Source organism: Chelonia mydas, chromosome 6, assembly GCF_015237465.2.
Source record: "Chelonia mydas isolate rCheMyd1 chromosome 6, rCheMyd1.pri.v2, whole genome shotgun sequence".
Lineage (NCBI taxonomy): Eukaryota > Metazoa > Chordata > Testudines > Cheloniidae > Chelonia > Chelonia mydas.
In genome coordinates this window covers 120,662,609-120,690,523 of record NC_051246.2, presented here as the reverse complement: position 1 = coordinate 120,690,523, position 27,915 = coordinate 120,662,609, and the positions used below count along the sequence as shown (strand labels likewise).

The window sequence follows — 27,915 nt, the reverse complement described above, 5'->3', positions numbered from 1 at the left end:
AAATGGAAGTAATGTTGTGAGAAGAGAAGAATCTGCTATCTTTCAAGATAGTTCACATAAAGAATATAGAAAAGAGGAAAAGGGAGAGTTGAAGTCCTTCTTCTAATCCTCCACTGGCCCAGAAGGCATTTTGCACTTGCTAGATAGCTAAGCAACCCACGCTGCATCTACAGAAAAGACCAGACCTCTTGAAGCAGGGACTCCTTTCATTCAGACCAGAAACACCTACCTAAGTTACCAGCCTAGGCATCCTAAGAAAAGTGTAGTTCAGCATGGATTCTCCATTGGTCTCTGATACAGTTTAGGGTATCCAGATAAAACTCAACCAGGAAGTTTCACTCATTGATCTGGTCAAATTCGTTTCATGTGCAAGAGGAAACAGAAGGCTTTTTGGGGCAGGGACTTCTTCTTTGTACCGTGCCAACTGCATTGGGTGCCTGACCCCTAGATGCTACTGTAATACAAATATATAATAATAATTACAAAGTGCTGGCCATCTCAGCTGCACTTGAGTTTCTCCAGGTTGATTTATTGGAGTCCTACAACCAAGCGCAATAGAATCATGGGTCCCAGTCCCAGCCCTAGCAGTGTTCTGTAAGTAGGCACATTGGACTCTTCCGGGGAAGTAGTTCTCCTATCATTTTGTTTGAACACTTGACCGTCCTTTGGAAGTTTGTGGCATAAATGGGCATTCCTAGTGCTCTAAAGTTATGCTTGGGCATATGGAATACGCCTGCCAGTTGTATGCTGTTTATTTCATTCTATCCAAAACATGAAGGCATTAGGGCCTCAAAGTTCCTGCAGGCAAGATGTTAAAATCCTGCACCATATGGCATGCTTGGCATCTGGGAAACTATTCACAGAAGTCCCCAGGGGCACTGGGAAGAAAGAGTATGAGCCTCATGTGAGGAAGATTTGCAAAATAAGTTTCCATTCCTCTGCAAAGTCATCCTTGATAGGAAGGTGCTATAGGTGGGTTGGTTCTTACGTACATTCCTGCCTATTATTCTACTAGAAGAATAATGAAAACTCTGTTTATTCACCCCTCCCTACCTCCAACTTGTGTGAATCACTGTCTGCTACTTCCAACTGCTGGTGAATGAGGAGAGAACCCATGTAAAGGAAAGAAAAAAAATTCTTACCTGATCATTTTGTTTCTGTTAGCAGATTCTCTTCTCATTCAGCCCACCCTGGGAGTCTGATAAATGACCAGAATACAAACTGAATTCTTTTTCTAAAGGGAGACTTAGACATATACCTGTCTTAAAACATATTATATCAAGTTGTTATCTTAATGCTAATAATCAGTTGCTGGAGTGTTCCCACAGCTGTGGAAGAACTCTTCTGGCAACCTGAGCTGAAGGTGGGGCTTTGTCTTGGAGCCTCCAGCAAAAACATTGGACTGCCTTGTTGAATTCCATACATAGGGGTCATTATCTCATTAGTGATGAATGAGGAGAGAAGCTATTAACACTGAATTATCAGGTAAGAAATGTCTCATTCTGACCCATGAAAAGCAAAATGTAGAGAGATGGGATAGGAGAGCCTTCTCTCTTTCTTTTTCTGCAGCATCCTCATTTCGTCTTCCCTACTTATAGCCCACCTCTCCCTGTTTTTCTGTTTTGTGAACAGCTTGTTGTTGAGTGATGGGATTGTATCTTCAGAAATACCTGTCTCTCCCATTTCCCTCTCTGCTTCTTTGTTGTTGTTATGTTGTGGTAGTGCTCAAAGGACCCAGTTAGGACTGCCCCCTCCCATTGTGCTAGGTGCTGTTCAAAGATATAGAAAAATCTGATTCCTGCTCCAAAGAAAAAGGAGTCCGGTGGCACCTTAAAGACTAACCGATTTATTTGGGCATAAGCTTTGCATCTGAAGAAGTGGGTTTTTTACCCACGAAAGCTTATGCCCAAATAAATCGGTTAGTTTTTAAGGTGCCACCAGACTCCTTGTTGTTTTTGTGGATACAGACTAACATGGCTACCCCTCTGATACTCTGCTCCAAAGAGTTTACAATCTAACTTTCTTTTCTCCTGACTAGATTGTGATATCACAAGTAAATGAGCCTGCCCTTCTTGTTTTTTACTCCTCCCTCTTCCACTCTCCACCTCTTCCTTAATTCATTTGCATATTGTAAAGCTGCTGATTTAGGATATATGTCTTGAAATTCTTACAGGGGGCATTGGTCAAATAAACATACTTAGACTTTACTTTAATCTTTGCAGCGTTCAAGAAGAGAAGAAGCTGTTCTCCTGTCTAACAGTTTAAGTATATGTGAATGTCCCAGAATAGAATTTTTGCAGCAACAAATGAAGGATGAACGTAAAAATAACAATGATCTTGAGGAACCATTCATACATGGTAATGTAATAGCTTGGAAAGGTGGTTTAAAACATCATTGATAGGTGTAAGGCTCATTTCATAAATCACTTCAAAGTGTTTTGTCTTGTAAGTACAAGAAAATCTTGTAACTACAGTAGATTGTGACAGAGTATACAGGTCTTTTTGTGGAGGGACTCTAAAGACCTGCTGCAATCTGGCCCAGTGTCCTTTCTATTAGGAAACCCCACCAAGCTATATAATGGCCTGGAGCTAACTCCTAGACTGGTTCAGAGGCACCTAAGAGAGGCACTCCTATCTGGAAGCTAATTAGATGTAGCTTAACCTTTCTAGACTCAACAGCTCGAAAGAAGGGTGAGTTGTAGGGAGTGAGGAGAGACACAAGGGGGTTGTGCTAACTTGAAGCCAGGACAGGGCACTCTGAGGAAACAGGCATCACTAGTGACAGGATGTATCAACCCTTCACCGGCATGGAATGGGTTAAGAAGCTTCTTTGTGCTAGAAAAGCGTCACTGTGCCATACTGGCAAGTCATGCCAGGAATGGAGAAGTTTAAAAGGAGGCATCACTATTTAGCAGTGGGCAGCCCAGGAAGGGAGCAGTCTGTTAAGGTTCCCAGCTCCCAGGAAGAGGCCTGATAACTAGCAGAACCTGTGCCCTCAAAAAAGGGAGGGTCCCCTGTGCTAAAAGGGTGAAGAGACTGTGTCCCATAACTTGTGCTGGAGACCCCAAGTGGCCTCTAGGATAGACTGTGGCCCATCCAGGGCCCCTCTGAAGAAAGGGAGGCCAATATCCTAGCTTAGAACTGCCTTTAGGTTTGTTTGTTTTTTAATTTGCCCTTTTGTTTAGCTTTGTTTGCTGACTTTGGATTGTTTGTTTCACCTGAGACTCTGAAAAGGGGAGAAATAGCCAGAAGGCCTTGGCCAGAAGGCTGAGAGCTGGCCACTGCTAAACTGACACTGACCTCTCCAGCTAGAAGGATTGGACTTGTGTGAAGTAACATCAAAGGGAGTGCTCTGATGGGGACAGATCCTTGACACCACCCTCTTTTATTTTTGTACGTCTGAGTTTACTGCTTATAAATCTTAGCCAAATCCTACTGTTCTAGGAAAAAATTGTTGGAAGTCTTTCTTCCCAAAATGTACTTGTTAGATCGTTAATCTGCCAACCCAGAATGTAGTCTCCTGTAGTATGGTATCGAACTGACCACCAACATTTTATTGCCCTGTGTTTATACTAAATTTGGTAGCATTATTATTAAATCTTCTTTTCTTTCCATCCCTAGGGAAACTCATAATTGCAAAAGTTTTTCTTGGACATAGTGTTCCAGCTTGTGAAAAAGATCCCATCAGTCAAGTCAACTATCCAGGGGCTAATTCAGTATTCAGGCCTCGGAAATATTTACTAAGTGATACATCTGCTGCCAATGATGGTAATGTATCTGTAGACTGTTGTTAGCACAAAGTGAAGGTTGTGTCAGTGTTGTATTCTAAACACTGTCTTTCACACATCTAGGAGCCTGTCGTGGAATTTTGGTCCTGGTGGGAACTCGGAATACAGTCTTGACCCAGCCTAAGTGCATGTTGTTTTGAACTAATGTTAGAGGATAATAAAAGATGCTCACTGTTTTAGTGATTACTTGTGGTAGTTTAATTCACACAGAATTTAAAGGAAAGCACGAAAGACCAGATTGTGCTCTTCAGCCACTAGTCCATACTAGAAATAGTGTGGTGTACACAATCCCTCTCCCAGCTTTGCATTGTTCAGGGCGGGTGTGTGCATTGTTCAGGGCGGGGGTGTGTGTGTGTGTGTGTATGTATGTGTAATAACTGGGGCCACATACACATACCTCAGTGGAGATCAAACATCTTCATCATTAAAACCCCCAAGCCATCTCTGCTTGAGCAGAAGGAGAATTCCTTTAATGCTGAGAAGCATGCTTTATTGTCTCTAGAGGGAGTCATGATCCCCTGCACTAAGTCTGTGTACTACCTATGTACGATGCAACAAACTTTGAGTGGTCGATCCTGCTTGCTCCATGTGGCCAGTCAACTTTGCAGGACAGTGCAGAATGGGAACAGGGCCATGGCTTCACCTCTTCCCTGTCCAGTCGGGGGGATTTGCAGTCATTGGAATACTAGAAGAGAGCAATCCATTTGTTTACCTTAGTGTGTGATTGTACCTGTCCTTCCATGGGCAGGAAGACGAGAAAACCAATCTGTTAGGTGATTACACCATAAAATGATCGACTAGTTTTGGGTAACAGTGCAGTATAGCAGATTGTGCCATGGGGACCGAAGCGAAGTTCCCTTTTCCAATAGTCCGCCATGAAAGAAAAGCTGTGATTCTCTCCTTGGCTCCCCCCTCACTCCAGATGGAAAATAATCTGTACCAGGAGAAGATTTCATTTAGCACATTGGGTATAGGGAGGGGGGTGGGGAGGAAATGGAGCCAAGTCTCTTGTCCAATCCCAACCCCTGCTTGCCCACTCCCTTCCAACCGGCAGGAGAGGGAGTAATGGCCCCAGAGAGGCTGCCTCCCACTCATACTGGAACCTGCCAGCTGTGCAGGAGTAAGAGGGCACGTTACTACCCTCTGAGGATGTGTAGCGCAAGGAACAGGGTTGCCATAGGAAAATAAAAAGCGAAATGATAGGGTTCTGCAGTAAGATTTGGTAAGATTTTTAGATGCTGCTTTAGGGCACCTAAAGAGAATTAAGATCCTAAGAAAACAAATCTCCCTTGACAGTTTTCAGAGTAGCAGCCGTGTTAGTCTGTATTCACAAAAAGAAAAGGAGGACTTGTGGCACCTTAGAGATTAACCAATTTATTTGAGCATAAGCTTTTGTGAGCTACAGCTCACTTCATCGGATGCATTCAACTCAAAACTTAAATGAGAGAAATGTTTGTTCACTACATCCTGCAGTGAACATGAAACAGTCTTGTATTTATTCCTTCCGCTTGTGTTTATTCCTTTTCTTTTGCTGTAGAAACATATTCTTCCATGGAACATAGAAACTGTGACTGCCGCCATCGACAGTGTGAGTGGTTTGTGTTTGATCACGAACTGGTCTTGCCTGAATACGTCGTTGAATTTGAGTACACTACACTGGTATGAACTTTGTTTTCCCTAGTAGGATGTTAGACAGTAAGCTTTAGATCTCAAAGATCAAGAGAAAAACAACTAGTTGAAATTACTCCTCCTTCACTCAAATTACCTGACAGGACCTAAGTTCAGGGTTCTATTCCCTCTGACTGTTTAAAGGCCTGATAAAACTCCCATTGAAGTCAATGGGAAACTTCATACACTGCAATGAGAGTTACATCAGATTCTTATTTTGTAACATTATCAAGTGTGGCAGGGAAGGCACAGAGACTTAAATGAAGCCTTAGCAGTGCAATGAAGCACAATTGAAAATTAGCTCCTCTCTCACTAAATGCACCATCCATCGAGGTAATGAGACGCTAAAATGAATGAGATTTGACAGTGCTCAAAACCTTGCTTCATGGAGTCCTTAATGAGAGAGCAACTCATTTTCAGTTTGTGGTTTGGTTCAAAGTGTGATGTATGTAGTTTTGAAGCATGCACAGATATTCTGCTACTGGGTTGGGATCCTGAACAGGTTTTTCCTTAAATAAAAAAGCTTTTATGATTTTTTATAAGCTAAGTGGTGGCTGGCCTTGTGGTTATGTGGCTATGTAACTTGCTTTCGTCATGCAGGGGTCTCAGTTCAGGTCCTGAGCTCTGCTTCCTGGCAGAAGCAGGGTGTGCTGCAAAAGTAAAATATTCAGCTCCTGGAGGGGAGCGTAGGGGAGATTTCCCCCCTTTCTGTCACATTTGAGTGGTCCACTGCCAAAACAATTGCAGTACTGATGAGCTCCAATGGGTCTACATCTAACTCTCCTTCATAGGAGAGTGTGTGATTGCAGTGCTTGGACTTTGGGGGTTTAGGTGAAGAAGCAGACTTCTGTTGTCTTCAGTGTGAGTTCTATATGTGACAGGATATGGCCCACAGACTCTTCATTACTTTTTGTTCATAACATACTGTAATGTATAAATGCTTGTGCAAACAAAAGCATTGCTGTTCTCTTCTGAAAGTGCTGCATTACCGAAAGATAGTTTCCTAACTCTGCTTTCTGCATATTTGTATGCAATTTTAAATAATTTACCTAATTTAAAGTAGAAATTGTACAAATGTTGACAAATGTTATTTTGCATAGGTCAAAGTTCAGTCCCTGTTTTCTACGCTCAGCAATGTAATTGTAGAAGAAAGAAAGAAAAATACAGAAGGATTTATATTATCTAGTGATTTGCAATGTGATGACGAAGTTATGAATATGGAGCCTACGGTAAAAGCCAGACCCAAAATTGTTTGCTTGGATGAAAAGACAGTGCTTTCAGTTGCTAAGGCCAATATTTACAGTCAAATAACGGTGAGTATTGTCTGTTAAACTTACAGTGGGACAAGTTTATTACATAATCAATGTCATATTATTCAGATTGCCTCATAAACCAATCAAAAGTAGGGAGTCACAAATTAAGGCTAGCATTTGGGCTTGATTCTGGTGTTACACTTGTTTTACATCAGTGCAGTGCTTTGGGAGTAACTGGAGATCCAAAACTAGTGTGAAATCTCAGTGCCTTCTGTCCCTAAATTATGCCATTTTTTTTCATAAAAATATGAATGACAAATATTGGGCAGGATTCTGATCTTACTGACTATTGTATAAATAACTCCATTGAAATCACATGCAGAACTAGTGTTTGTGAGACCCGGTTAAGGCCTAAAGTGTCAGCTTTAACTGTGAGTCTTCTCAAAGTTTTCTTGGCTGCATGGTTGCGTCATCATAGTGATCACTCCTGAAAAGATTTTGTCAATTTTGGCATCAGAAAAATATAAATCCAGTGAAGGGGAGAACTCTTGACAGCCACATAGCTACACGCAGTTTTCAGTATCATTGCAACTGATGGGCCCACAAAACCTTTTATGCAAATAGGTATTTGCATACAGAACTCCTTTCATTGCACAGCTAACTGAATTTTTGCATTTGCAGTTACTCATTTTGTCTGTACAAACTTGATGCAGGAAGCCTGCTGAACATTTGACCTTTCAAATTGTTAAATAGTTTTGATCTCCTCTCCTGTCTGTGTCTTTGATGCAGTAGCAGTTCTCCACTCCCCCTTGCACTCACCCATAACTCCCTTTCCTGAGTTTGACTTCAGTTGGCTGGTTCCTCCCCTCTTCTGGGTGCCACTCTCCCCAAACTGTACTCCGGGCATGGAGGAATTCCCAACTGGCAGTCTTCCAACCAGTCTCCCCAAACAACAAGATCTCTCCTAGTGGGGAAGGATTGGAAACTGTCCTCCCTTCTTGCCCCTACCATGACCTCTTTCAGTGGACCAGTAAAAACCATTTCTCAACTGAATCTCCATCTTCCCATCCCTCTGTTACTTCAGGGAGAAGGTAGAGGTGAAGAACAAATATCCTTCAAAATAGAAAATAAAAGCAATACTTTGTCCCAGGGTCCCTGCAACTGATCTTCACAAACTTCATATCACTTACAAGTAACTTTTCTTAGCCCTTTTTATAATCTAGAGAATAGAGTTACATTTACTCTTACACACTAGCAGTTGAAGCACTTTAATGTTGAAAAACGGCGATGGAGTAGCACAGAATTTGGTTGTGTGTATATATATGGTACAGCTGTAATCTCATTAATGTTTTACCTAGGTTCTGAATTTGCATGGGAACAGCCTGAGCAAACTGCGGGACATCTCTAAACTGACAGGGCTTCGAAAACTTATTGTCAGCTTCAATGAATTTACTAGTTTAGATGATGTTTACCACATGGTAAGAAATGTTGCTCTATATTTTGTAAAGGAAATTAAACTAAAGGAATATTTTAATTGAAAAAAATCCTTTGTGTGTACAACTTAAATGTATTAATGTCTATTGCATGGCAGCAAGCCTGATTTATTCCTAATGGGTGAAGTTCACTGCCTCTAAACAGAGCCTTTGTTCCTACTTTTGCTTTGTAGTAGGTAATGTGGACTAGCACGCAGAGCACTGGATTGGGACTTGGGTGACCTGGGTTCTGTTTCTGGCTCTGCAGTTAGCCTGCTTAGAGGTGTTAGGCAAGTCATTTCACCTCCCTTGCCTGAGTTCCCCAATCCATGCAATGGAATAATGATACCTACCTCCTTTGTAGAGCACTTTGAGATCTGCAGATGGAAAGTGTTATGTAAGAGGTAGGTGGTGGTGGTGGTGTTCCTCTCTACTTCCTGTCTCCCACCCTTTGTCTCTCTTGTCTACTTAGATTGTAAATGCTTCAGGTTGGAGACCGTTTCTTATTGTGTGTGTCTACAATGCCTAGCACAATGGGCCCTGATCTTGGTTGGAGTCTCTAGGCACTATCCTAATACAAATAAATAATAAGTAACACAACAATTAATAACACCCAACTGATTAGACTTGGAGTGAGGCTCTGACTGTGGGGTAGGAAGGATGACTTTCATCTCCAGGCCCTACAGTGCTGTTCCTCCAGGGCTACCATTCTAGTGTAGCTGTTAAGTATCCCCTTCCCAGGATTTCTGGGCCACTGGATCTGTGTGATTTCAGATCATGTGATTAAAATCACAGCCTGCCTCCAACCCCCTCTTTTGCATAGTTTGGGACCAGTACGGAGTCACCCTCCATGAGGTGTACAAGATATAGACCCCTTCCCCCACCTTCCAAGGACTCTCTAGATCCCACCACTCTCAAATGGTGTGATTGTCTCACTCACCCTGGCTAAAGTAGTGCACAGGGCCTTCCATGGCTGAGCACACTAGGGATGAATTCCACCCTGAAAAAGAAAATTAAAACTGTACTGTACTCTATTGGTGGATCAGGAAATATCAGAGGGTGGGCTGGATTCAGATATACATTCCAAGGTTCAGTTGCTTAACCAGACTGCTCTCCAAACAGACTTTCTGCTGCTGGGCAAGGGGCACTTTGGGCATTGAATCTGGATGACAGTGCCTTCTGTGAGACTGTCTATTAAAACTGAGTTTATTACCAAATATTTCCTTGCTTTATTTTTTTCTGTGCAATTATTCTCAAATCGGTATTGTCTTGCAGCCCAATCTGGAGTATTTTGATGCAAGCCACAACCATGTGATCACCCTGGAGGGTATTAGAGGCTTAAGCAGACTGAAGTATTTAGACTTGAGCTGGAATCAACTGAAAAAGACTGGAGAGGAAATAAATGTCTTACATAAACACACTTCAAACGTACTCAGTCTTGATATCAGACATAACCCATGGCATAAGGTATGTGTCAGTGCTTAAAATTCTCAGAAAACGTTCTAACCAAAACAACAATTAGACTGTATAGTGCTAAATTTTGGGCCTGGTTTTCATTTACATTGAGGCCCCTTTACACCACTCTGGCTGCGTAAGGGGCCTCAGAGTGGATGTACATGTAATTAGTGCCCACTTTAGGGAAGATTTACACTGTCAGACCCTTTGACTTCGTAAACAGTCCTGAGCAAAGGGTTGTGCACAATCTGCAGGAGTGGCTCCTACAAGCATTGTGACTCAGTGATGCTACTCTGAGGCATAATTCCTCTCCTCCTTGCTTCGAGTAGGTGGTAACTTTACTGATGATCTATGCCAGCCGTAAAAAGCCACCCTTTGCCCCCTCTGCACTGACTCAGCTGTGCTGGCCAGTGAAAGGGGACAGGGCAGAGACAGTTTCCCTCACTTTCAAGGGAAATATACATTGTCAGCCTTCTACCTGGTGACACACACATCCCCCAGAGCAGCAGCCCAGCTGTGCTGGCTGTGGCATTGGGGAGCAATCCAAGACTCAGTCCATTTCACACCCTCTCCATCCATTCCCTGAGTACCTCTGTAGTCCTCTTCTCCTGAATACTTGGATCCGAGAGCTGTGTATCCTAGTTAAGAGGTGTGCGTACTCCTCCTTTCTCCCATGCACAGGTGCATAGTCCCATCTAGTTTATAAAGATGAAATTGATCATTATTATTTTGGTAGTTTCAGTAAGTATATTTTCCAGCTAGAAATAAGGATGTTATTATTCACTTTCCTTACAAGTGTGATTATCCAGTCTGTGTTTTTCTTGCTCTATATTTAATTTAATGGGAATTTTAAAATGTTTCTGTATAAGAGTTAGGGCTGTTGTTCCACCTTGAGTTTAGGTTGACATGTCCAAATCCCCTGGAGCTTCTCTTTCACCTCCTCTGAGGTCATCAAATTCCTTGCATTTAATAACACTGTAGTACTTGCAAACTTCTGGCTTATAAGGCAGGTGCTAACAACTTTGTTATGTACCGCACTTAATGTCTTACATAGCTGTGTATAACTGCAATCCATCAGGGCTAGATTTTTTATTTTATACACATATGTAAATCCCAGAGTAATTTATTGACATCTGTCAAGGTTGTTTCCCCACTCTGAACTCTAGGGTACAGATGTGGGGACCTGCATTAAAACCCCCTAAGCTTATTTTTACCAGCTTAGGTTGAAACTTCCCCAAGGTACAAACTATTTTACCTTTTGCCCTTGGACTTCATTGCTGCCACCACCAAGCGTCTAACAAATATATAACAGGGAAAGAGCCCGTTTGGAAACGTCTTTTCCCCCCAAAATCCTCCCAAACCCTACACCCCCTTTCCTGAGGAAGGCTTGATAAAAATCCTCACCAGTTTGCATAGGTGAACACAGACCCAAACCCTTGGATCTTAAGAACAATGAAAAAGCAATCAGGTTCTTAAAAGAAGAATTTTAATTGAAGAAAAAATAAACGAATCACCTCTGTAAAATCAGGATGGTAAATACCTTACAGGGTAATCAGATTTAAAACATAGAGAATCCCTCTAGGCAAAACCTTAAGTTACAAAAAGACACAAACAGGAATATCCATTCCATTCAGCACAGCTTATTTTCTCAGCCATTTAAACAAAACAGAATCTAACGCATATCTAGCTAGATTACTTACTAAGTTCTAAGACTCCATTCCTTTTCTGTTCCCGGCAAAAACAACACACAGACCGAGAGAGCCTTTGTTTCTCCCTGTTTCCAGCTTTTGAAAGTATCTTGTCTCCTCATTGGTCATTTTGGTCAGGTGCCAGCGAGGTTGTCCTAGCTTCTTAACCCTTTACAGGTGAAAGGGTTTTTCCTCTCGCCAGGAGGGATTTTAAAGGTGTTTACCCTTCCTTTTATATTTATGACAACATCAGTGTCACATTAGATCAGTGTAACCAAACCTAGCCCAAATATATGTTATTCCTTATAGTTTTCTACACGTATGGCAAGATTCAGGCCCTTCCCCACCCCTTTTCACCCATTCCCAATCCAGATGAGCAGGGAGGACATAGCATAGCAACCTTGTGGAGGCTGCTTTCTCATGCACACTGCTGTCAATGGTAGGCATAGCTGGGACATGGGAGCAAGGGGTGCATCTTCTATCTCCTTTTTTACTTTCTTGTGTGAGCACACAGGATGGACCACAATCTAGCCCTTAGCGTACATAACATGAGAGGAGACTGGATTGAAAGCAATCATATGTCCTTTTTTTGTATGTAACCATATAGACAATTTAAAAAAACTCAATTACACCACTTCGCTTTTTTTCTCCAAGCCAGCCTCATTGCGTTTGAGTGTCATTGGCCGATTAAAGGCTCTTACTCATTTAGATGGAGTCCAGATTACTGAAGAAGAGGCTGCAGCTGCTTTGTGTTTTATTGCTGGATCAAAGATTTCTCAGGTAGGATATTCCATTTTGCTGTAACTTGTAGCAAATGCAAGATTGGAAACGAGAAGTTATAGGCACAATCATACAATCTGACTTCTATTTTAAAATTTGTATTTTATCATATTTTTAAAATCACTTAGTTTCGTATGCCCTCTGAAAATGCCATATTTTGTGCTCTGAGCAGCTGGCTGGGAAGCAGCAGTTATTTCACAAACATTGTTCTTACTCAGAGCTTCGCTGATATTGGTAATGATGCTGGTTCACAATGAAGGGTATTTCATAATGTTAGATTTTAGATCACTTTAAAGTTGTTAAAAATGACTGTTTAATTTCAGCTCTATTCAAAACACGGGAAATTAAATATGTTTGCCAAATAAAAAAAAGGATAAATCAAGTAGCAGAAAAACTGTCTAGGCTTCTGAGAGCTTGTGTACGTGGCAAGTTAGTGTGCAGCAAGCCGAGTGTGATCTACTGTGCACCAGCTTGCCACTCACTAACTCACTGTGTGGACACTGCTACAACACGGTAAAAGTCCTGGAATTCGACTTAGCATTAGTGTGTACAATATGTTGCACTGTAGATTCACACCCTAGCTTGCTACACACTAACTCGCCACAGTATGCAAGCTCTGAGAAGGTATTCCAGACAGTGGCAAGCAAAAAAAGGGCTAAATTATTTGACACTAATCTTTACATATCTTAGCCCAAATTGTATTCTTTATTCAGGTTTTACTCTGTCCATTCTCTGGCAATCCCCCATGACTAGAATTGGACTTTACTGTGGTAAGAACTGATCAAAAACAGAGTAAGGACCTCAAGATTTGCCCCGATCATTTTTTTAGTAGAATAATAAACATTAGAAATGGATGAGATCTATTACCATGTTTCGGATCTACTAGACCTATTAGTTCTACAGACATATTAGATCTACTAACATACGATAATCTCCTTATAATTGGGAGACTGTAAGCCATAAAGACCTTTTCTTCATGTTACACTGTGGAAAATGTACATTATTTATACCGTTATATTATCTGTTTATTAAGTATTTTCATTTTGTCAGGCATCTCTATTAGAACATTCTAGGACTGATGAAGCTAGACCACGCGTTCTGAGTGTACATCCTTATGCCAAAATTCTGACTCAAATTAGCAAGAACAAGGTGGATTCACAAACACATTTCAGTAGCAGCTGGTATCCTAGGGTAAGGCTGTCTCTATTAAATATAATTCATTAGGTGTTAGATTTATCTCTGTCACATGTTTATTTTGTTATATTTGTTATGAGCTGATGCATGTTAATTAAAAATATATATTTTTGAGCACTTAAAAATGTAATCTACCAGCTGAAGTAGAATATAAAAACATAAAGAGTTTCCATATCGGATCACAATCTTCTCTTCTGTACATACTAGCTCTTTTCTTGTGAGCTGGCAGGATATTGAAACTTTAATATTCAATGTTCGCGCATTGAATTTTCACTACTGAGCCTATATTACATGAAGAATGGTGGTAGGTCTAATTTCAGGCCTACACACATTGCCTCTTGTCTGGCATGACAACTTACAATTACAACTCCACGACATAACAAAAAGCCATAGAACACTACATAGGAAGATCCAAGTTCACCGTAGCCTGTCATAATCCATGTCCAGACCTCTCTTCTGAAATCATGCTAATCTGCCAAGAATAAAAGGTTAAAAGCTCCTCTGTCAGTTCAGTTTGTTGTGTAGAGTATAGAATAGCTCAAGGAAAACACATTTCTGCTGATGAGCATAGTGTTTTATTCTGTGTGCATTAAGAAATACACGTTTACAGACATTGCCAAGAGAACCAACATTTCAGCATATGGTGTCAACGTTACGCTTTGTGACATCAAAATGAAATAGGGTTCATACAGGGATATAGTATGTTGTTGTAGAAAGAAAAAATCCTATCCAAAAGGAATATCACCCCAGACAGAAGAGAGAACATAAGTTGTCCTTTGGCTGTTAGCATAGCCTGTATAAGAAACAGCTTTGAATTCTGTAAACGTTGTTTGGCATAGGTAGGAATCAGTGCTGAATATCCTGGGCTGCCAGAGACTTAACTTGCTAAATTAAGCTATGTGGCCATTTTTTTTCATCATTGCATGATTGGTTAGCCTGATGAAGAAAACTGCAGCCTTACTCAGGGCTGGCGTTAGACTCACTGGGGCCCAGGGCAGAAACTAAGAAGTAGGCCCCTGCGGAAGGCGTTTGTGATGGTCTCTGGGAGTACAGCCAGCAGTTGACACTGACCCATAGGCTGGGTGACCCGGTGAGGTGAATCAGAGGGTGAAGTTGGGGCTCCCTTCACAAGCCCTGTTGCCTGGGGTTGGGGCCTGTAACTTAGCTTTGCGGGGCCTCCAGTGGTGTCAGACCCTGGGCAGTTGCACTGCTTGCCGCCCCCTAATGCCAGCCCTGGCCTTACTGGTTGTTTTCTGAGAAAGGGTGGAATCATGGATTGGTTGCTCTCTTTCTGTAGAGTGTGTTGTGAAGTGAGTGTTTACAGCCAGTGTCTGTGAAAGAAGGTTCTGTGATGACACCGAAGGATAAAAATGTGTTTTGGAATCTAATTTAATTTGTTCCTGCCCAAGAATTTTGCAAAGAAGAAAAATAGAATGAATTGGGATGTTACATACATTAAAGCGAAAGGAATGCTTATCTGTGAATCAAAATTGTAAGGGATAAATCCTTCCTTAGCAAGCACTCAAACTCTGCCACAGCACTGAGCTAGAAAGTTACTAGATACAGGGTGAAATCCTGATCCCACTGAAGTCATTATATGTTTCGCCATTGACTTCAGTTCAGGCCATGATTTCATCCCTACATCATAGAATGAAAACGTGTAAGCAGGAGAATCAATAATATAATCATATGTAACATTGGTAGATGAGGTTAAATTAATCTTAATACTGAGGTCTGGTCTACACTAGAAAAAATGTGTACCTGTTTTTTAGCTGTAACTGCACAGGTGCATTTGGAAGCTGGTTAGTTTATATTGTGGAATCATTGCTTGTTCTGGTGCAAGTTGCTGAGGGTTTGGGGTTTCTTGAGGGTTTTAAAAATGAAGTCCTGAATTGCAAAATGAGGGCTCTGTGATGTCCAGTATCCAAAAAGAAATGCCTGTTGATATTACTGGGAAATGTCTATGAAGAATGTGAAGGCAATATATGGTCCTCGGTGTATAATTTGATGTATTGTCCTTTTAGTTTCTATGTTGGAATTAATTGACTTAGGTCTTTCAATACTAAAGTTGAGTTTTCTCACAGATCACAGTCTTAGATCTGGATGGACAACATCTCTCCAAAATTGCCAACTTGGAAAAATTGGAGAATTTAAGATGGGCCTCATTTAGCAACAATAATCTCACCAAAATAGAAGGACTGGAATCTTGCCTTAATCTTGAAGAGCTCACTTTAGATGGAAACTGCATCTCAAATCTAGAAGGTACTGTATTTAGGAAGTTAGTGAAAATCAAGACATTAAGTCAGACACAACAGAAATGTTCCCATATAGTCCAGAGTTTCAGACGGTGACTTTTTACTATTAACTTTATCAGTAGCATACAATTTTAAAGCTTTCATATTAAAAATATATATAATTGCCTTCTCTTTGTCTTTGTGGTGAGTCTTTAGTAGAAATGAAGAAAAGAGACAAAGCCGATCAATTGTGTTTCAGAAAAGCAAAACAAATTTATTTATGTTAATAGGAATTTTTCAGAACTGATAGGAGTGCATGGTTTTTAGTATGCAGACTTACTGAACATGTAACATTCCTGCAGTGAACCATAAATTTTCTTATGACAGTTATATGTTGGCTCAATAATTTCAAAAATAAGAAGTTCGTAAACTAATGATTCCAAAAGGTCAAAAAATCACTTTTTAAAAGAACAGATTTACCTTATGCACGCTATGTGACTATTCCAAAACCTATTGGGTAGTTGCTACACTTCCTCATGTCCCCACATAGGTCATGGCAGATACTGTTATTGTCAGCTGATTTTAAAATTAGGTTCATAGACCCAGATTTTTAAAGGTATTTGGGTGTTTTTGTGATCAGTGTTGCAGTGCCTAATGGAGTTAGGAGCCTAAGTGCCATTTTCTTAAAGTATATAGGCACTTAGAAATCTAAATACCATTGACAGTCAATGGCATTTTGGCTCCAAAGTGCCTAAATCCCTTTTGAACATGAAATTTAGGCTCCTAAATCAGTTAGGCGTTGCAGTGCTGAGCTCAGAGCTTAATACCTTTAAAAAGCTGGGCCATAGTCTTCTGTATAGTGAAAGAAAGCCCATCTGTAGCATATGAAGGAAGAGGGAGCAAGAAAAAGAACCTGCTGCATGAGAGTTGAGTGGACAGTTAGTCCCCCTCACCATGCTCTTTGCTACTCCTGGAGGAAGAATCAGAGGGGTGAAGTGGACTGTGAGTAGCCTCTTTCTGGAAAATGTTCTAGCGATCACAGAAGGGCAGGCCACGAATGATCGCCCCTGATCCTGCCTGCATCACAGCCTGAGTGTGCAGGCCATCTCTCATGTGTAGCTTGTTTTACCATCTAAGTTAACCACTTCCTTTGCTTCTCACTATATATGCTTTAAGAACATCTTATTTATTTTTTCCAGGAATTTCAAAACTCACCAAACTAACACGACTTAGTGTAAATAATAATCATCTCACCACCCTGGAAAGACGCGTTTTTGAAAACTTGTCTCATCTTCACTACCTCTCTCTTGAGAGCAACAGAATTACTTCATTGGTTGGTTTGCAGAAAGCCTATGCACTAATAGAACTATACATCAGCAATAACTATGTTTCTACCTACCAAGAGATATATCATTTAAAGGTGAATGTGGACTCGATTGCTTTAGGATTTGTGGGTAAAAGTAAATTCACAATTTGCTTGTTACGTCAGTACAAATGTATCTTTCCCATTTTTAAATATGGGAAGCCATATTTTTTTTAATGGCTGCCTAAATTGTACCTGCAGTGGTGTTGTAGCCAGGTTGGTCCCAGGATATTAGGGAGACAAAGTGGGTGAGGTAATATCTTTTATTGGACCAACTTCTGTTGCTGAGAAAGAGACACAGAGCTGCTCTTCAGGTTTTTCTTCAAGACCTGAAGAAGAGATCTCTGTAGCTCGAAAGCTTGTCTCTCTCACCAACAGACGTTGGTCCAATACCTCACCCACCTTATCTCTAAATTGTGCCTGACAGTCTTGTATTTAGATGTCCACGTTTAAAAATTGGGCCCAGGGTAATTGTCCTTTGTAAGAGCCTTAGTCTGAAGTTTCTTTTGGAATTGAGTGTGCTCAGTACTTTGAAGGAGGTGCTGAGTAACTAACAGGATTGGACCCAAAGTTTTCCAGGTGGAGCCACACACTATGCATCTCTATTGTGTCTAGCCTAACTCTGCAATTAGAAGAATTGCACTGGAAATAAAGTCAAGAGCACAAGCATGCACACATGCAGCAACCCCAGTTCCTTTCACCTGGAGCTGCTGGCATATATACAAGCATTATTGACTTGATTGGAGACTGGGGGCCTGACTCTCACTTACAGCACTCTGGTAGTGTAAAAGGACTTTAAAGTAAGTGTAAGTGTAATTTATGCACACTTTAGGGCTCCTTTACACGGCCAGAGTTATGTAAAGGCACTTTAGTGTAAATGAAAATTAAGCCCTGGGTTTTATTAAACGATGCTTCAGATTTGACACATGCAGTTGTAAGATTAAGAGAATGATTAAAGATAAAGGGAGTAGCCTAGGTTTCATTCCTTACAAACATTTAAAAATTATACTATTAAACCTTGATCTATGTGTTTTATTTCTTAGGGTTTAAATAATCTGGTCATGCTGGACATGTATGGAAATCTAATTGTGTGGAAACAAGATAACTACCGATTGTTTGTAATATTCCATCTTCCATCTCTCAAAGCCTTAGATGGCACTGCAGTAGTAAGTTATACTATATATCAGAAGATTATTGTAATTGTTGTTAAAACTATCTTTTTTTACAAATCAGGATAGCATGGGCATCCTGATAATTTCTGACCCTTATTAAAGCAATTACCTAATATTGTTTTAGTGCATGTAACAAATCTGTAGTTTAAACTTAATTAGAGCATATGAACATTTCCATAATCTGTTCAATAAGAATGCAGGCAACATAGATGGTATAAAGCTACAGTGATGGTTGTGGAGACATTTTTAGTTTAAGCCCTGATTTTCAGGCACTTTTTTTTTTAAACTGCCTTTGGGGCTGAAAATGTTCATGCCTACCTTACTATTATAGTTCTAGGTCTGCTTTAATATAACAAAATTCATTTTAAATGTAATTATACAGGAGACAGCAGACATCGAGAGTGCTAAAGATTTATTTGGTGGCAGACTTACCTGTGATATGATTGCAGAAAGACTAGGACATTCGGACTTCACTAAAATGCACGAATTAAATTGGACAACCTCTATGATCAGGTGCAGTAATTTTCAAATTCCAAATGTTACAAATAGCATTTAGTATCATGGCTAGAAAAATATAATTAAAACCAGCGCCTGTGTTTAGATAATTCAGTTCATATGTCTCTATGTTTATGGGCAAAATCCTCTTGACTGGTCCACAGAGTAGATATATAATCCACACGAAAAAAAGGTGACTTTAGTTTCAGACTTTCCTATCTCTCAGCAGATTATTCCATTTTTCAAACAGAGTTTTGTGCGGCCTATGCACATTTTGGACAGACAACTCTAGAGAAGAGACTTATTTTGGTCAAAAACATCATATTTGCCTTAACCTGTCCCTGTTCTGAATCCCTGTTCTGAAGTCCCTATCCCAAATCTAGCCCAAACAAGGATAGCCATGTTAAGTGTAAATGAGATTCTTCTTTGAGTTATGGCCTCTATATGTGTCCCAAACGTGGGTGCACATGCGCTCCATATGCCGGAGCCAGGTTTCCTTAGCAGTGTCTGTTGACCCATATGTGCGTTGTACATCCCCTTGTGCTCCCAGCCGAGGTTATAACAGGCTGTGCGGGGCAACACCTCTCCAGTTCCCTCTTGCTGCCACATTGCTTGAGTGAGAACCTCCTGTTCCTTTGTGCTCTTAGTCTTCCAGCTAAAAGAGTGACTTAGTCTGTTGTATATAGTTCTTTGTTGTTTTCTTGCATATAGATAGTAGTTGTAGATAGCATTAGTTTAACCTGTTTGGGGTACATTTCCACCCCCCCCCCAGCCCCCCCCGACTATGCTCGTGTTCTGGGGTTTAAAAGCTGTGTTTTGTGCCTACACTCTTTCTCTGTGAGTGATGAGCACCAGCACTGTCTTTACTGCCTTGGGGAGGCTCATATCACTGCTCGTTGCACAATCTGCAAGTCTTCCATGCCCTGGACCCAGGAAGTGCGAGAGCTCCACCTCAGAAAATACCTCATGGAGGAAGCCATGAGACTGCGCACCCACTCAGATCCGGAACCATCAGTGCAGCGTCTGTCACCAGTGGTGAGCGCTCCTCCCAGCACTTTGCATGCCCCGGATCCAGGAGCACCAGTGGCTAAGGACAAGCCCAGACATGGGCGTAGGAAGCACTCTCATGGGCTTAGGAGTAAGTCCCCGTCGAGGACTGCTTCTAAGTATAGCGTTCCTCCCCAAACCAGGTCGAGTGAGATGTTGCATGCAGAACCTGCCACACCAGTGCCCAAGCTTCCCCACATCAAGGTTAAAGCTAAGCTCAAGAAGGATCTGGCAGTACCGCTGGTTGCCCCAGTGCCCGCCCACCTGGAGCAGTCTCCAGCATGAGCACAGCCTGTCCCACCACCGAGTCCGCGACCTTCGGTTCCGCTGGCCCCGTGGACCTCACCTTGATCTTCCAGCATTTCCAGGGGCGCTCCCTGAACTCCCGGCTGTATGGAGCCCCTTCTCTCCACAGAGACGTGGGAGTTGCCATACCCACCCTCCCTGGTTCTCTCTGGCCTCTCGCTCACCCGGGGGATCCCCAGTCTGGTGGATGAACTGCTCCTGTTGGACCAGCCCCTACCGACTAAGCACCATGTACCGCTAGCTCCACTGCTGCTGGACTCTTCAGACTTGGAGGAATTTTCTGAGCCGGAGCCCCCTTCTCTCCCATGTCCAGGTGCAGCTCGGACTCCCATCCACGGCTGCCTCATCCTCCAGCTTATGACTCGGCTGCGATGGTGTGGTACCGTACCCCTGGGGGCCACCGCACCCCCAGACTCCCACTCCATGGCCGCACTGGGAGCCATCTCTCCATCTTCCAAGCCTTGTACCCCTCGAGCCAGGCTCCTCCACCAGTGGCATCAGGCTCCAAGGTCCAAACCACTATAGAACACCTCCCCTCTGATGAGGACAAGTTGTTCTATTCCAAGATGAATTAGTCTCTTTACTCATTAAAAGACTGCCAAGCCATGCTATAATCCCTAGGGAGCTATACCCTGGCCCTGCATTGCAGTCAACAGTTCCACCCCTGCCCCTATGCGCCCTATCAGGCCTACTACCAGTGACACCAGGAAACCCCATGGAGGTGCCACCAGTCCCAGCAACAGTCACTCATGGCCACCTCCTTGTCCCTTGCTCACCAACAACCTACACAGTTTTGATGCATACGTTGAGAGCTCTGAACTCTCCCTGTTGCCACCGTGGTGCCCCATGTTATCTTTGGGGGCTGTCTTGTCCCATTTGCCCAAAATTGGGGGAAGATCACCATGAACCATTGGGTACTGGAGATTATCCATCACAGGTACTCCATAGAGTTTTTGTTTTCCCCTGCACCACCCTCCTCCCCAGATGCCTCCAACGGACCCTTCCCATCAGTACCTTTTCCAACAGAAGGCAGATGCTCTTCTTGCAAAGGGCACCATCGAGGGAGTGGCACCTCCCTATGAGGGGAGAGGCTTTCTATTCTCTGTACTTCTTCATCCCAAAGAAGGGCAGAGGGCATCCATTCTTGATCTTTGGCTACTAAACAACTTTATCAGGAAATCCAAGTTCAGTATGGTGACACTGGCATCTGTTATCCCCTGTCACCCTCATGGGGCCTGCTTTGCAGTGGTCGATATGAAGGACACCTCCTTCCACATCAGCATCTATCCAGCCCACCAGAAATTTCTCCATTTCCAGGTAGGACAGCACCACTTCCAATTCAGAGTCCTCCCTTTTGGCATCACGATGGCTCCGCAAGTCTTCACGAAGATCTTCGCGGTTGTGGCAGCCACAAATGTACCACCTTGGCTTCTTGGTGTACCCGTACCTGGACAACTGGCTCCTGATTGCAGTATCCCAACAAGAACTTGCCTCGTCCAACCTTCCTCTTTGCGCTCTCCTGGCCTCTCTAGGTGTCTGTATCAATGAGGAGAAATTTGTGCTTGTCCCAACCCAATCAACTTCATTGGGTCACAGCAGTCTCCGTGTCCTGTCCGGGGGCATGTGAGCCACTTGCACACACTAGCGTTACCAGGGACAGCTGCTGGTGAGCCTGGTGCCCGCCCAAGTGGGTGGGGCTGGAGGGGCGGTACAGCCATGCTGGAGGAGCTGCCCCCACGGGGCTGCGGCCCCTGCAGGAGGCAGCCCAACATGTTGCTGCTTTCGCTGCTCAGTTCCCGGTAGAGCCCTGCAGCTCTGCGCATATCCAGTTTATATCCACATCTACAGATATAAATTTTGTATCTGCACAGGGCTCTACCCAAGGGGCAGCTGTGGATGCTACTCTGGGCCACGCAATACTACAGAGTGCACTCCTCTTGCTTCCTCACATCCACTTCTACACTGCTCGCTACTCACCCATGTTTGGAATACATATAGGGATTATCATTTGAAGAAGAAGAGGGGTTACTTACCTGTAACTGGAGGTTCTTTGAGATGTGTGGTCCCTATTTGTATTCCAAAACCCATCCTCCACCCCTCTGCTGCGGACTGCATTACTCAGCAGTATGATGGTCACTGGAGGGGTATCGACTCTCATGGCCTACTATAACCTCAGCTGGTAGCTTGAGGGGACACATGACATGTGTGGGTCAACGGACACTGTTAAGGAAACCTTCCAGCTCCGGTGCATGGCACGCATGTGCACCTACATTTGGAATACAAATAGGGACCATGCATCTCAAAGAACCTCCAGTCACAGGTAAGTAACCTCCTCTTTGGTTGCCACTATTTCCTGATTAAAGATCTGGCTGATATCACCCTATCCTAGATCTTAAAACACCTCACTAAATCATCAAGAGCAATTACTTTTTTGCATGACCTTCTCATAAACAAACTAGGGAAATACAACCTAGATGAAGCCACTATAAGGTGGGTGCATAACTGATGGGAAAACCGTTCCCAGAGAGTGGTTCACAGTCAAGCTGGAAGGACATATCAGGTGGGGTCCTGCAGGGATCTGTTCTGGGTCCGGTTCTATTCAATGTCTTCATCAGTGATTTAGGTAATGGCATTGAGAGGACACTTAAAGTTTGTGGATGATACCAAGCTGGGAGAGGTCGCAGGTACTTTAGAAGATAGGATTATAATTCAAAATGATCTGGAGAAACGGTCTGAAGTAAACAGAATGAAATTCAAGAATGATGCATTCAAAGTACTTCACTTAGGAAGGAACTATCAGTTGCATACATACAAAATGAGCAATGACTCCTAGGAAGGAGTACTGCAGACATGGATTTGGGGATCACAAACTAAATATAAGTCAACAGTGTATCACCATTGCAAAAAAAAGGAAACATCATTCTGGGATGTATTAGCAGGGGTATTGTAAGGAAGACACGAGAAGTAATTCTTCTGCTCTGCTCTGTGCTGATATGGCCTCAACTGGAGTATTGTGTCCAGTTTTGGGTGCCACATTTCAGGAAAGATGTGGACAAATTGGAGAAAGTCCAGAGCGGAGCAATAAAAATGATTAAAGGTCTAGAAAACATGACCTATGAGGGAAGACTGAAAAAATTGTGTTTGTTTAGTCTGGAAAAGAGAAGACTGAGGGGGGACATTATAACAGTTTTCAAGTACATAAAAGGTTGTTACAAGGAGGAGGGAGAAAAATGGTTCTTGTTAACCTCTGAGGATGGGACAAGAAACAATGGGCTTAACTTGCAGCAAGGCCAGTTTAGATTGGACATAGGAAAAACTTCCTAACTGTCAGGGTAGTTAAGCACTGGAATAAACTGCCTAGGGAGGTTGTGGGATCTCCATCATTTGAGATTTTGAAGAGCAGATTAGGCAAACACCTGTCAGGGATGGTCTAGATAATACTTAGTCCTGCCATGACTGCAGGGGACTGGACTGGATGACCTCTCCAGGTCTCTTCCAGTTCTATGATTCTATGGCTTTGTGTTTATGGTGTGAAATTGCTTAGTATACCATGCACACTCTGCCGTACTATAACACAACATATTCTACAGCAGAGTGTACGCTGTGACTGTTTGCCATGATTGATTTGTGATTTATATTTTTTTGGAAAGCATTTCTGTTGTATACATAGTTGTACATCTGTCAATGAAAGTTACCTCCGTTTTGTAGTATGTAAAGATGTCTTATCTTTGGTCTTGCGGTGGCCAAGAGCTATAAGCCGATTCCATTGATGCCAGCATCAGATCTCCCATTGACTCCACTACGGTCATGCCCATACCCATGACCATATTCATAAACAAATCTCTACTCTTACCAGTGCAACGCTTTTGTGTTTGAAAGAGACCATTTTAGACATGAGGACAGACTGTTTAAATGCTGCTGTGAGACTGAGTCTCTTCCACCACAGACATTCTATCTCTGGAGATGTTGGCTGTTATGAAAGGTTTTTAGGCAATATTAAAATACCTCTTGTGTATCTTTGATTGTATAGCTTTCAGCTTCTGTAGAGGGATATTATGTCACGGGGTCTAATTTCTTGAAATAGCTTATTTATAACACTGCAGGTGAGGGAATCCTTTCAAGTGATGGTATTCTCTGATCTGGGAGCTGTCCCTCTTCTGCTTTCTCCTCAGTTGACTCTGCCTCGTAACAGACATCTCCAAACTAGGCATGTGATCCAGCTGTGATACTTTCACGATCTATACAGTACTTCAGCAGGCTGTCGGGAGGATGTGGACTGGAGGGAGGGACCACTGTCTATATAAATGCAGATCCTGTGGCACTACTATCCCATGCAAACAGCATGGAGGGGGCTTCAGCCAGTATTTCAGCCCATACACTGGAGAGGTTGCCATGGGAGTCTGCAGCATACCTTCAGTGGGGTAGATTTCACCTCCTCAAGCCCTCACCTCTCATACTTCACACACTTAAAGTGTAAATACTCAGACTTTATGTGGGTGAAGTGGATTTTGCCTTTAACATAGAAGTTATATCAACTCTGTATTACTACATCTGAGAAAACAGCACAATGTATTTATTGTAGAGTTTTATCAGGATGCTCCTGTAAAAGGAAGGTGTTAGATTTCTGGTGAGAAATCTAACATCAGTAGACCTGCTCTGGAAATCTATGTCGCATGATACCTTTTTCTGTAATTATTTTCTTTATCCAATTCAGAACGGTGGATCTTGTACCAGCAGACCAGTTTAGAAATGTTTGTAATGTGAATTTACAGAACAACAATCTCACCTCTTTCAGTGGTTTAATCTTCTTGCCTAATGTCAAGGTGAGTTACTCACTCATTCTGTGCTTTTCTTTCCTATTTTTATAGTGACAGTATCTTCTCTCTTTATATAAAGTTCTAAATCTCTTTACTCCTGCCTGACAGATTTCTTTTATAATAGAGCAAGGGGAAATCTTTATTACGTTATATAATATAATATTATGTACTAATTTACTAAATAGAGCTTTCTAAAGTTATTTCAGTCAGCAGTATTCATACGGTACAAATGAGTCCCGAAAAGACTAAAAACCACTTATTTAACCATGTGTTGAAATAAATTGACCACTAGCCTATCTATTGCATCAAGAATTTTTGAAGCCCTAAATACCAGTGATTCAGCAGCCAATCTCTTATTGCCTCATTATCTGAATTTGAAAGACTAGAGATATGTTGTAACTGGCACCTTTGCTACTATATTAGCAGAGCAGTGTTCTGTTTCATTTCATGTGGTTTGCTTTATGCAGATATTGTGTCTGAATTACAATCACATTGAATCAGTACTGCCCAGACAAAAGCCTCAAAATCACTTAACAAACAGACAGCAGCTGTACCAGAAAGTGACCTCTAGTGGCTATGGACAGCAAGGATCTTCAAAAGTAAGCAGGTACTGTCACATTTTAAAATGAACTTGTGTAATTCCTTTATTCTTTTGCTGAAAAAGGCAGTCCCTGGAGGACAATGAGTTTGGGATGCTCTCTTCTCCCCGCCTAACGTGAGCTGTCTTCTGGCAAGGAAGCCCGGTGGCCTTTTGCCCCCCACTCAGGCACTGCTGACATCATTGGGAGCATCTAGCTGGTCTCTCTCCTAGGCTCTTTGGCTCACTTCTTCCCATTAGGATGGGAGGGGGACTGGCAGTGTAGGGTTGCGCCATCTCTCCCCACTCTCTTCAGGAGGGAAAAGTGTGCTACTCCCAATCTGCAACAGCAGTGGCTACTCCTTCAGCTGCCACTGACCCTTTAGCTCTGTGGCTCAGAGACACCCTAGAGTGCACTGACTCAGATTGGTAAACTGAAGCACCAAGAAATTGAGTGAAGGTCACGCTGAATCTCTGGCAGAGCCAGGAACAGAAAGTAAGTGCTGCTTGCTCTAACCATCTCATCAGCTTCTGGACCCATGGAAGTCAAACTAATTATCCCAGTCTTCTCTCCTCCCGCTCTCCTTGTACAGCACTGCATAACTGGACCGATATATTATGGGGCTTGTTTGCCTTCCTCTCAAGCATTTGGCATGGATCACAGGCAAGTTATCTGACTCCATGGTCACTGGTTTGATCAGGTATGGCATGTTTATAGGTCTCTAATCAGGCCTATCAGGGACATTAGGTACTTGAAATCTTTAAAAGCTATATAAAGTCCTGCTATAATATTGAATCACTGTAATCTTGACACTGAGGTAATAGTACACCTCTTTGAGCCAAAACTGTGAAAACTCAGCTACTTATAGACATGCAAGTATTCTGATAGCAGTTACAACCAATTATTCGAATCAGTGAGCTCCATGCCCTAGTGACTGATTCATGCTACTATTTGTACAATAGAGTCAAGCAGTGCTTTTGCATATTCATCCAAACTTCCTTCTTAATATTGTGTCTAGTCAGAGCAGTCTTTTATCTGCCAATAATCCCTTCTCCTATCTCATCTCCTAAAGAGCTCTTTTTCTCATCCCCTGCAGCAGAAATCCATACCGATTTTTTTCCTTTCTTTTGGCACCAACGCATTAGGTCAGTTTATGTCCTGAAGAACTTTTTCAAATCAGCTTTCAGTTTGCATTTCTTATTTTTGCATTCTAACAGGACTGAAACTTCAGGAACATGTCAGGTTTCATTCAGTCAGGTCTTTACAACTTTGACAGTGTCTCTAGCCAATTTCAGTCCAATCCCATCAAACAAGACTTGCCAAGCTGCTACCCAGAGTTCCCTCCATGCTTTTAGGAAATATTATTAGTGACAGAGCAGCACAGAGAAATGTAAGATTTGGTTGTGTATGTGTATTTCTCAAATGTGTGTCCAGCTCTTCCTACCCTCATTTTTTGTGTTCAATTGGTATATGTATGTGTTTATTTCTTGTCCCAAACTCTCCTTCTCTAGGGGAACAGTAAGATTTAGAAGGGAATGGGAAGCTTCTGTACAAAAGCATGTGTTGTTTTTTTTTTAGTTTTTTTGGGGGAAAAGGGCACTGGCTGAAATAGGCATGTGACAATTCTGAAAAATGACCCTTTTTGAAGAGTTTATTGTACCCTACCCCACACACATCCACATCATATATTATTTGAAAGCTTATTTTATGTACACTAGGGTCAGGTATGATGCGGAGCTGTCAAGTGGTGTTGTAAGCTTGTAGGCAAAGTGAAACAATGGTACCCAAAATGAGAGAGGTGTCATTCTTTGCACAGTTCCAAAAACACTTCACTATGACTATGACTACAGTTTTTATTCATTTCAGCACCTTAATGTTATGTTTTATTGATCAAAGCTGCCAAATGACAATGTATTATAAGATTTTTATTGGTTTTGAATGGACAACTATTTTTTTCAGAAATGAGTAAGCCGTTCAGCATGCAGCAAAAATGGCAAATATCAACATTTTGCAGTATACTAACATTAATGGTTTCATATTGCATATTCTTAAATATAAAAGTGTCTCACAAGTGTTTACAAAAGCATTTCAATTGAAATGTACTGACCAGATCTGTCTCGTACTGAAAGTTGTGCACCAGTAGCAGTAGATTGCTGACCAGTTTGTACTGCATAGTGAGTAGATATAAATGTACATTTATGTAGGTTTTAATTTGTAACTGCTTTGTATTCAGTACTAGCCTTTGAAATATTCTAGAAAACTAGCTTTTTAATTCAGTGACACTTATGCAAATGTATCCCTTCTGCCAGGTGGAGCCAGCAGCAACAAGGGCCAGGTTCAGTAGCTAGGGGTTCCTTTTCAACAATACAAACACAAAACCGGCTCGAGCCCCCACCCAGTGACCTGGGATAATTGCATACCATCCCCTGGGTGCCTCTGAGAGGCAATACTTCCCCTCTAGCAAGCACAGAGTCTGAGGCTAGCAAAAACTTTTAATAAAAGGAGGGAAGTAACTCAGCATTAATTTGGGAAAACACCGCAACTAGGGTTCATAAACATAAACCATGAGCAAAAGACCCACCCCCAAGTAAGTTGGACAGTGTCC

At 42.1% G+C, this 27,915-nt stretch overlaps 1 protein-coding gene across 6 annotated transcripts in view; it reads left to right on the top strand.

Moving 5' to 3' along the window:
• LRRC9 (leucine rich repeat containing 9) overlaps positions 1–27,915 on the top strand; it is an 86,169-nt gene that overhangs the window by 34,921 nt on the left and 23,333 nt on the right. For all 6 annotated transcript variants that reach the window (XM_043548931.1, XM_043548930.1, XM_043548927.1 and 3 more), the window contains 14 exons: positions 2,223–2,358; positions 3,622–3,768; positions 5,326–5,447; positions 6,557–6,769; positions 8,068–8,187; positions 9,457–9,648; positions 11,979–12,104; positions 13,155–13,295; positions 15,383–15,560; positions 16,732–16,952; positions 17,939–18,061; positions 18,450–18,580; positions 24,630–24,738; positions 25,200–25,339. In XM_043548931.1, coding sequence (XP_043404866.1) covers positions 2,223–2,358; positions 3,622–3,768; positions 5,326–5,447; positions 6,557–6,769; positions 8,068–8,187; positions 9,457–9,648; positions 11,979–12,104; positions 13,155–13,295; positions 15,383–15,560; positions 16,732–16,952; positions 17,939–18,061; positions 18,450–18,580; positions 24,630–24,738; positions 25,200–25,339 — 2,099 coding nt within the window. The remainder of the gene's footprint in view (positions 1–2,222; positions 2,359–3,621; positions 3,769–5,325; positions 5,448–6,556; positions 6,770–8,067; positions 8,188–9,456; positions 9,649–11,978; positions 12,105–13,154; positions 13,296–15,382; positions 15,561–16,731; positions 16,953–17,938; positions 18,062–18,449; positions 18,581–24,629; positions 24,739–25,199; positions 25,340–27,915) is intronic.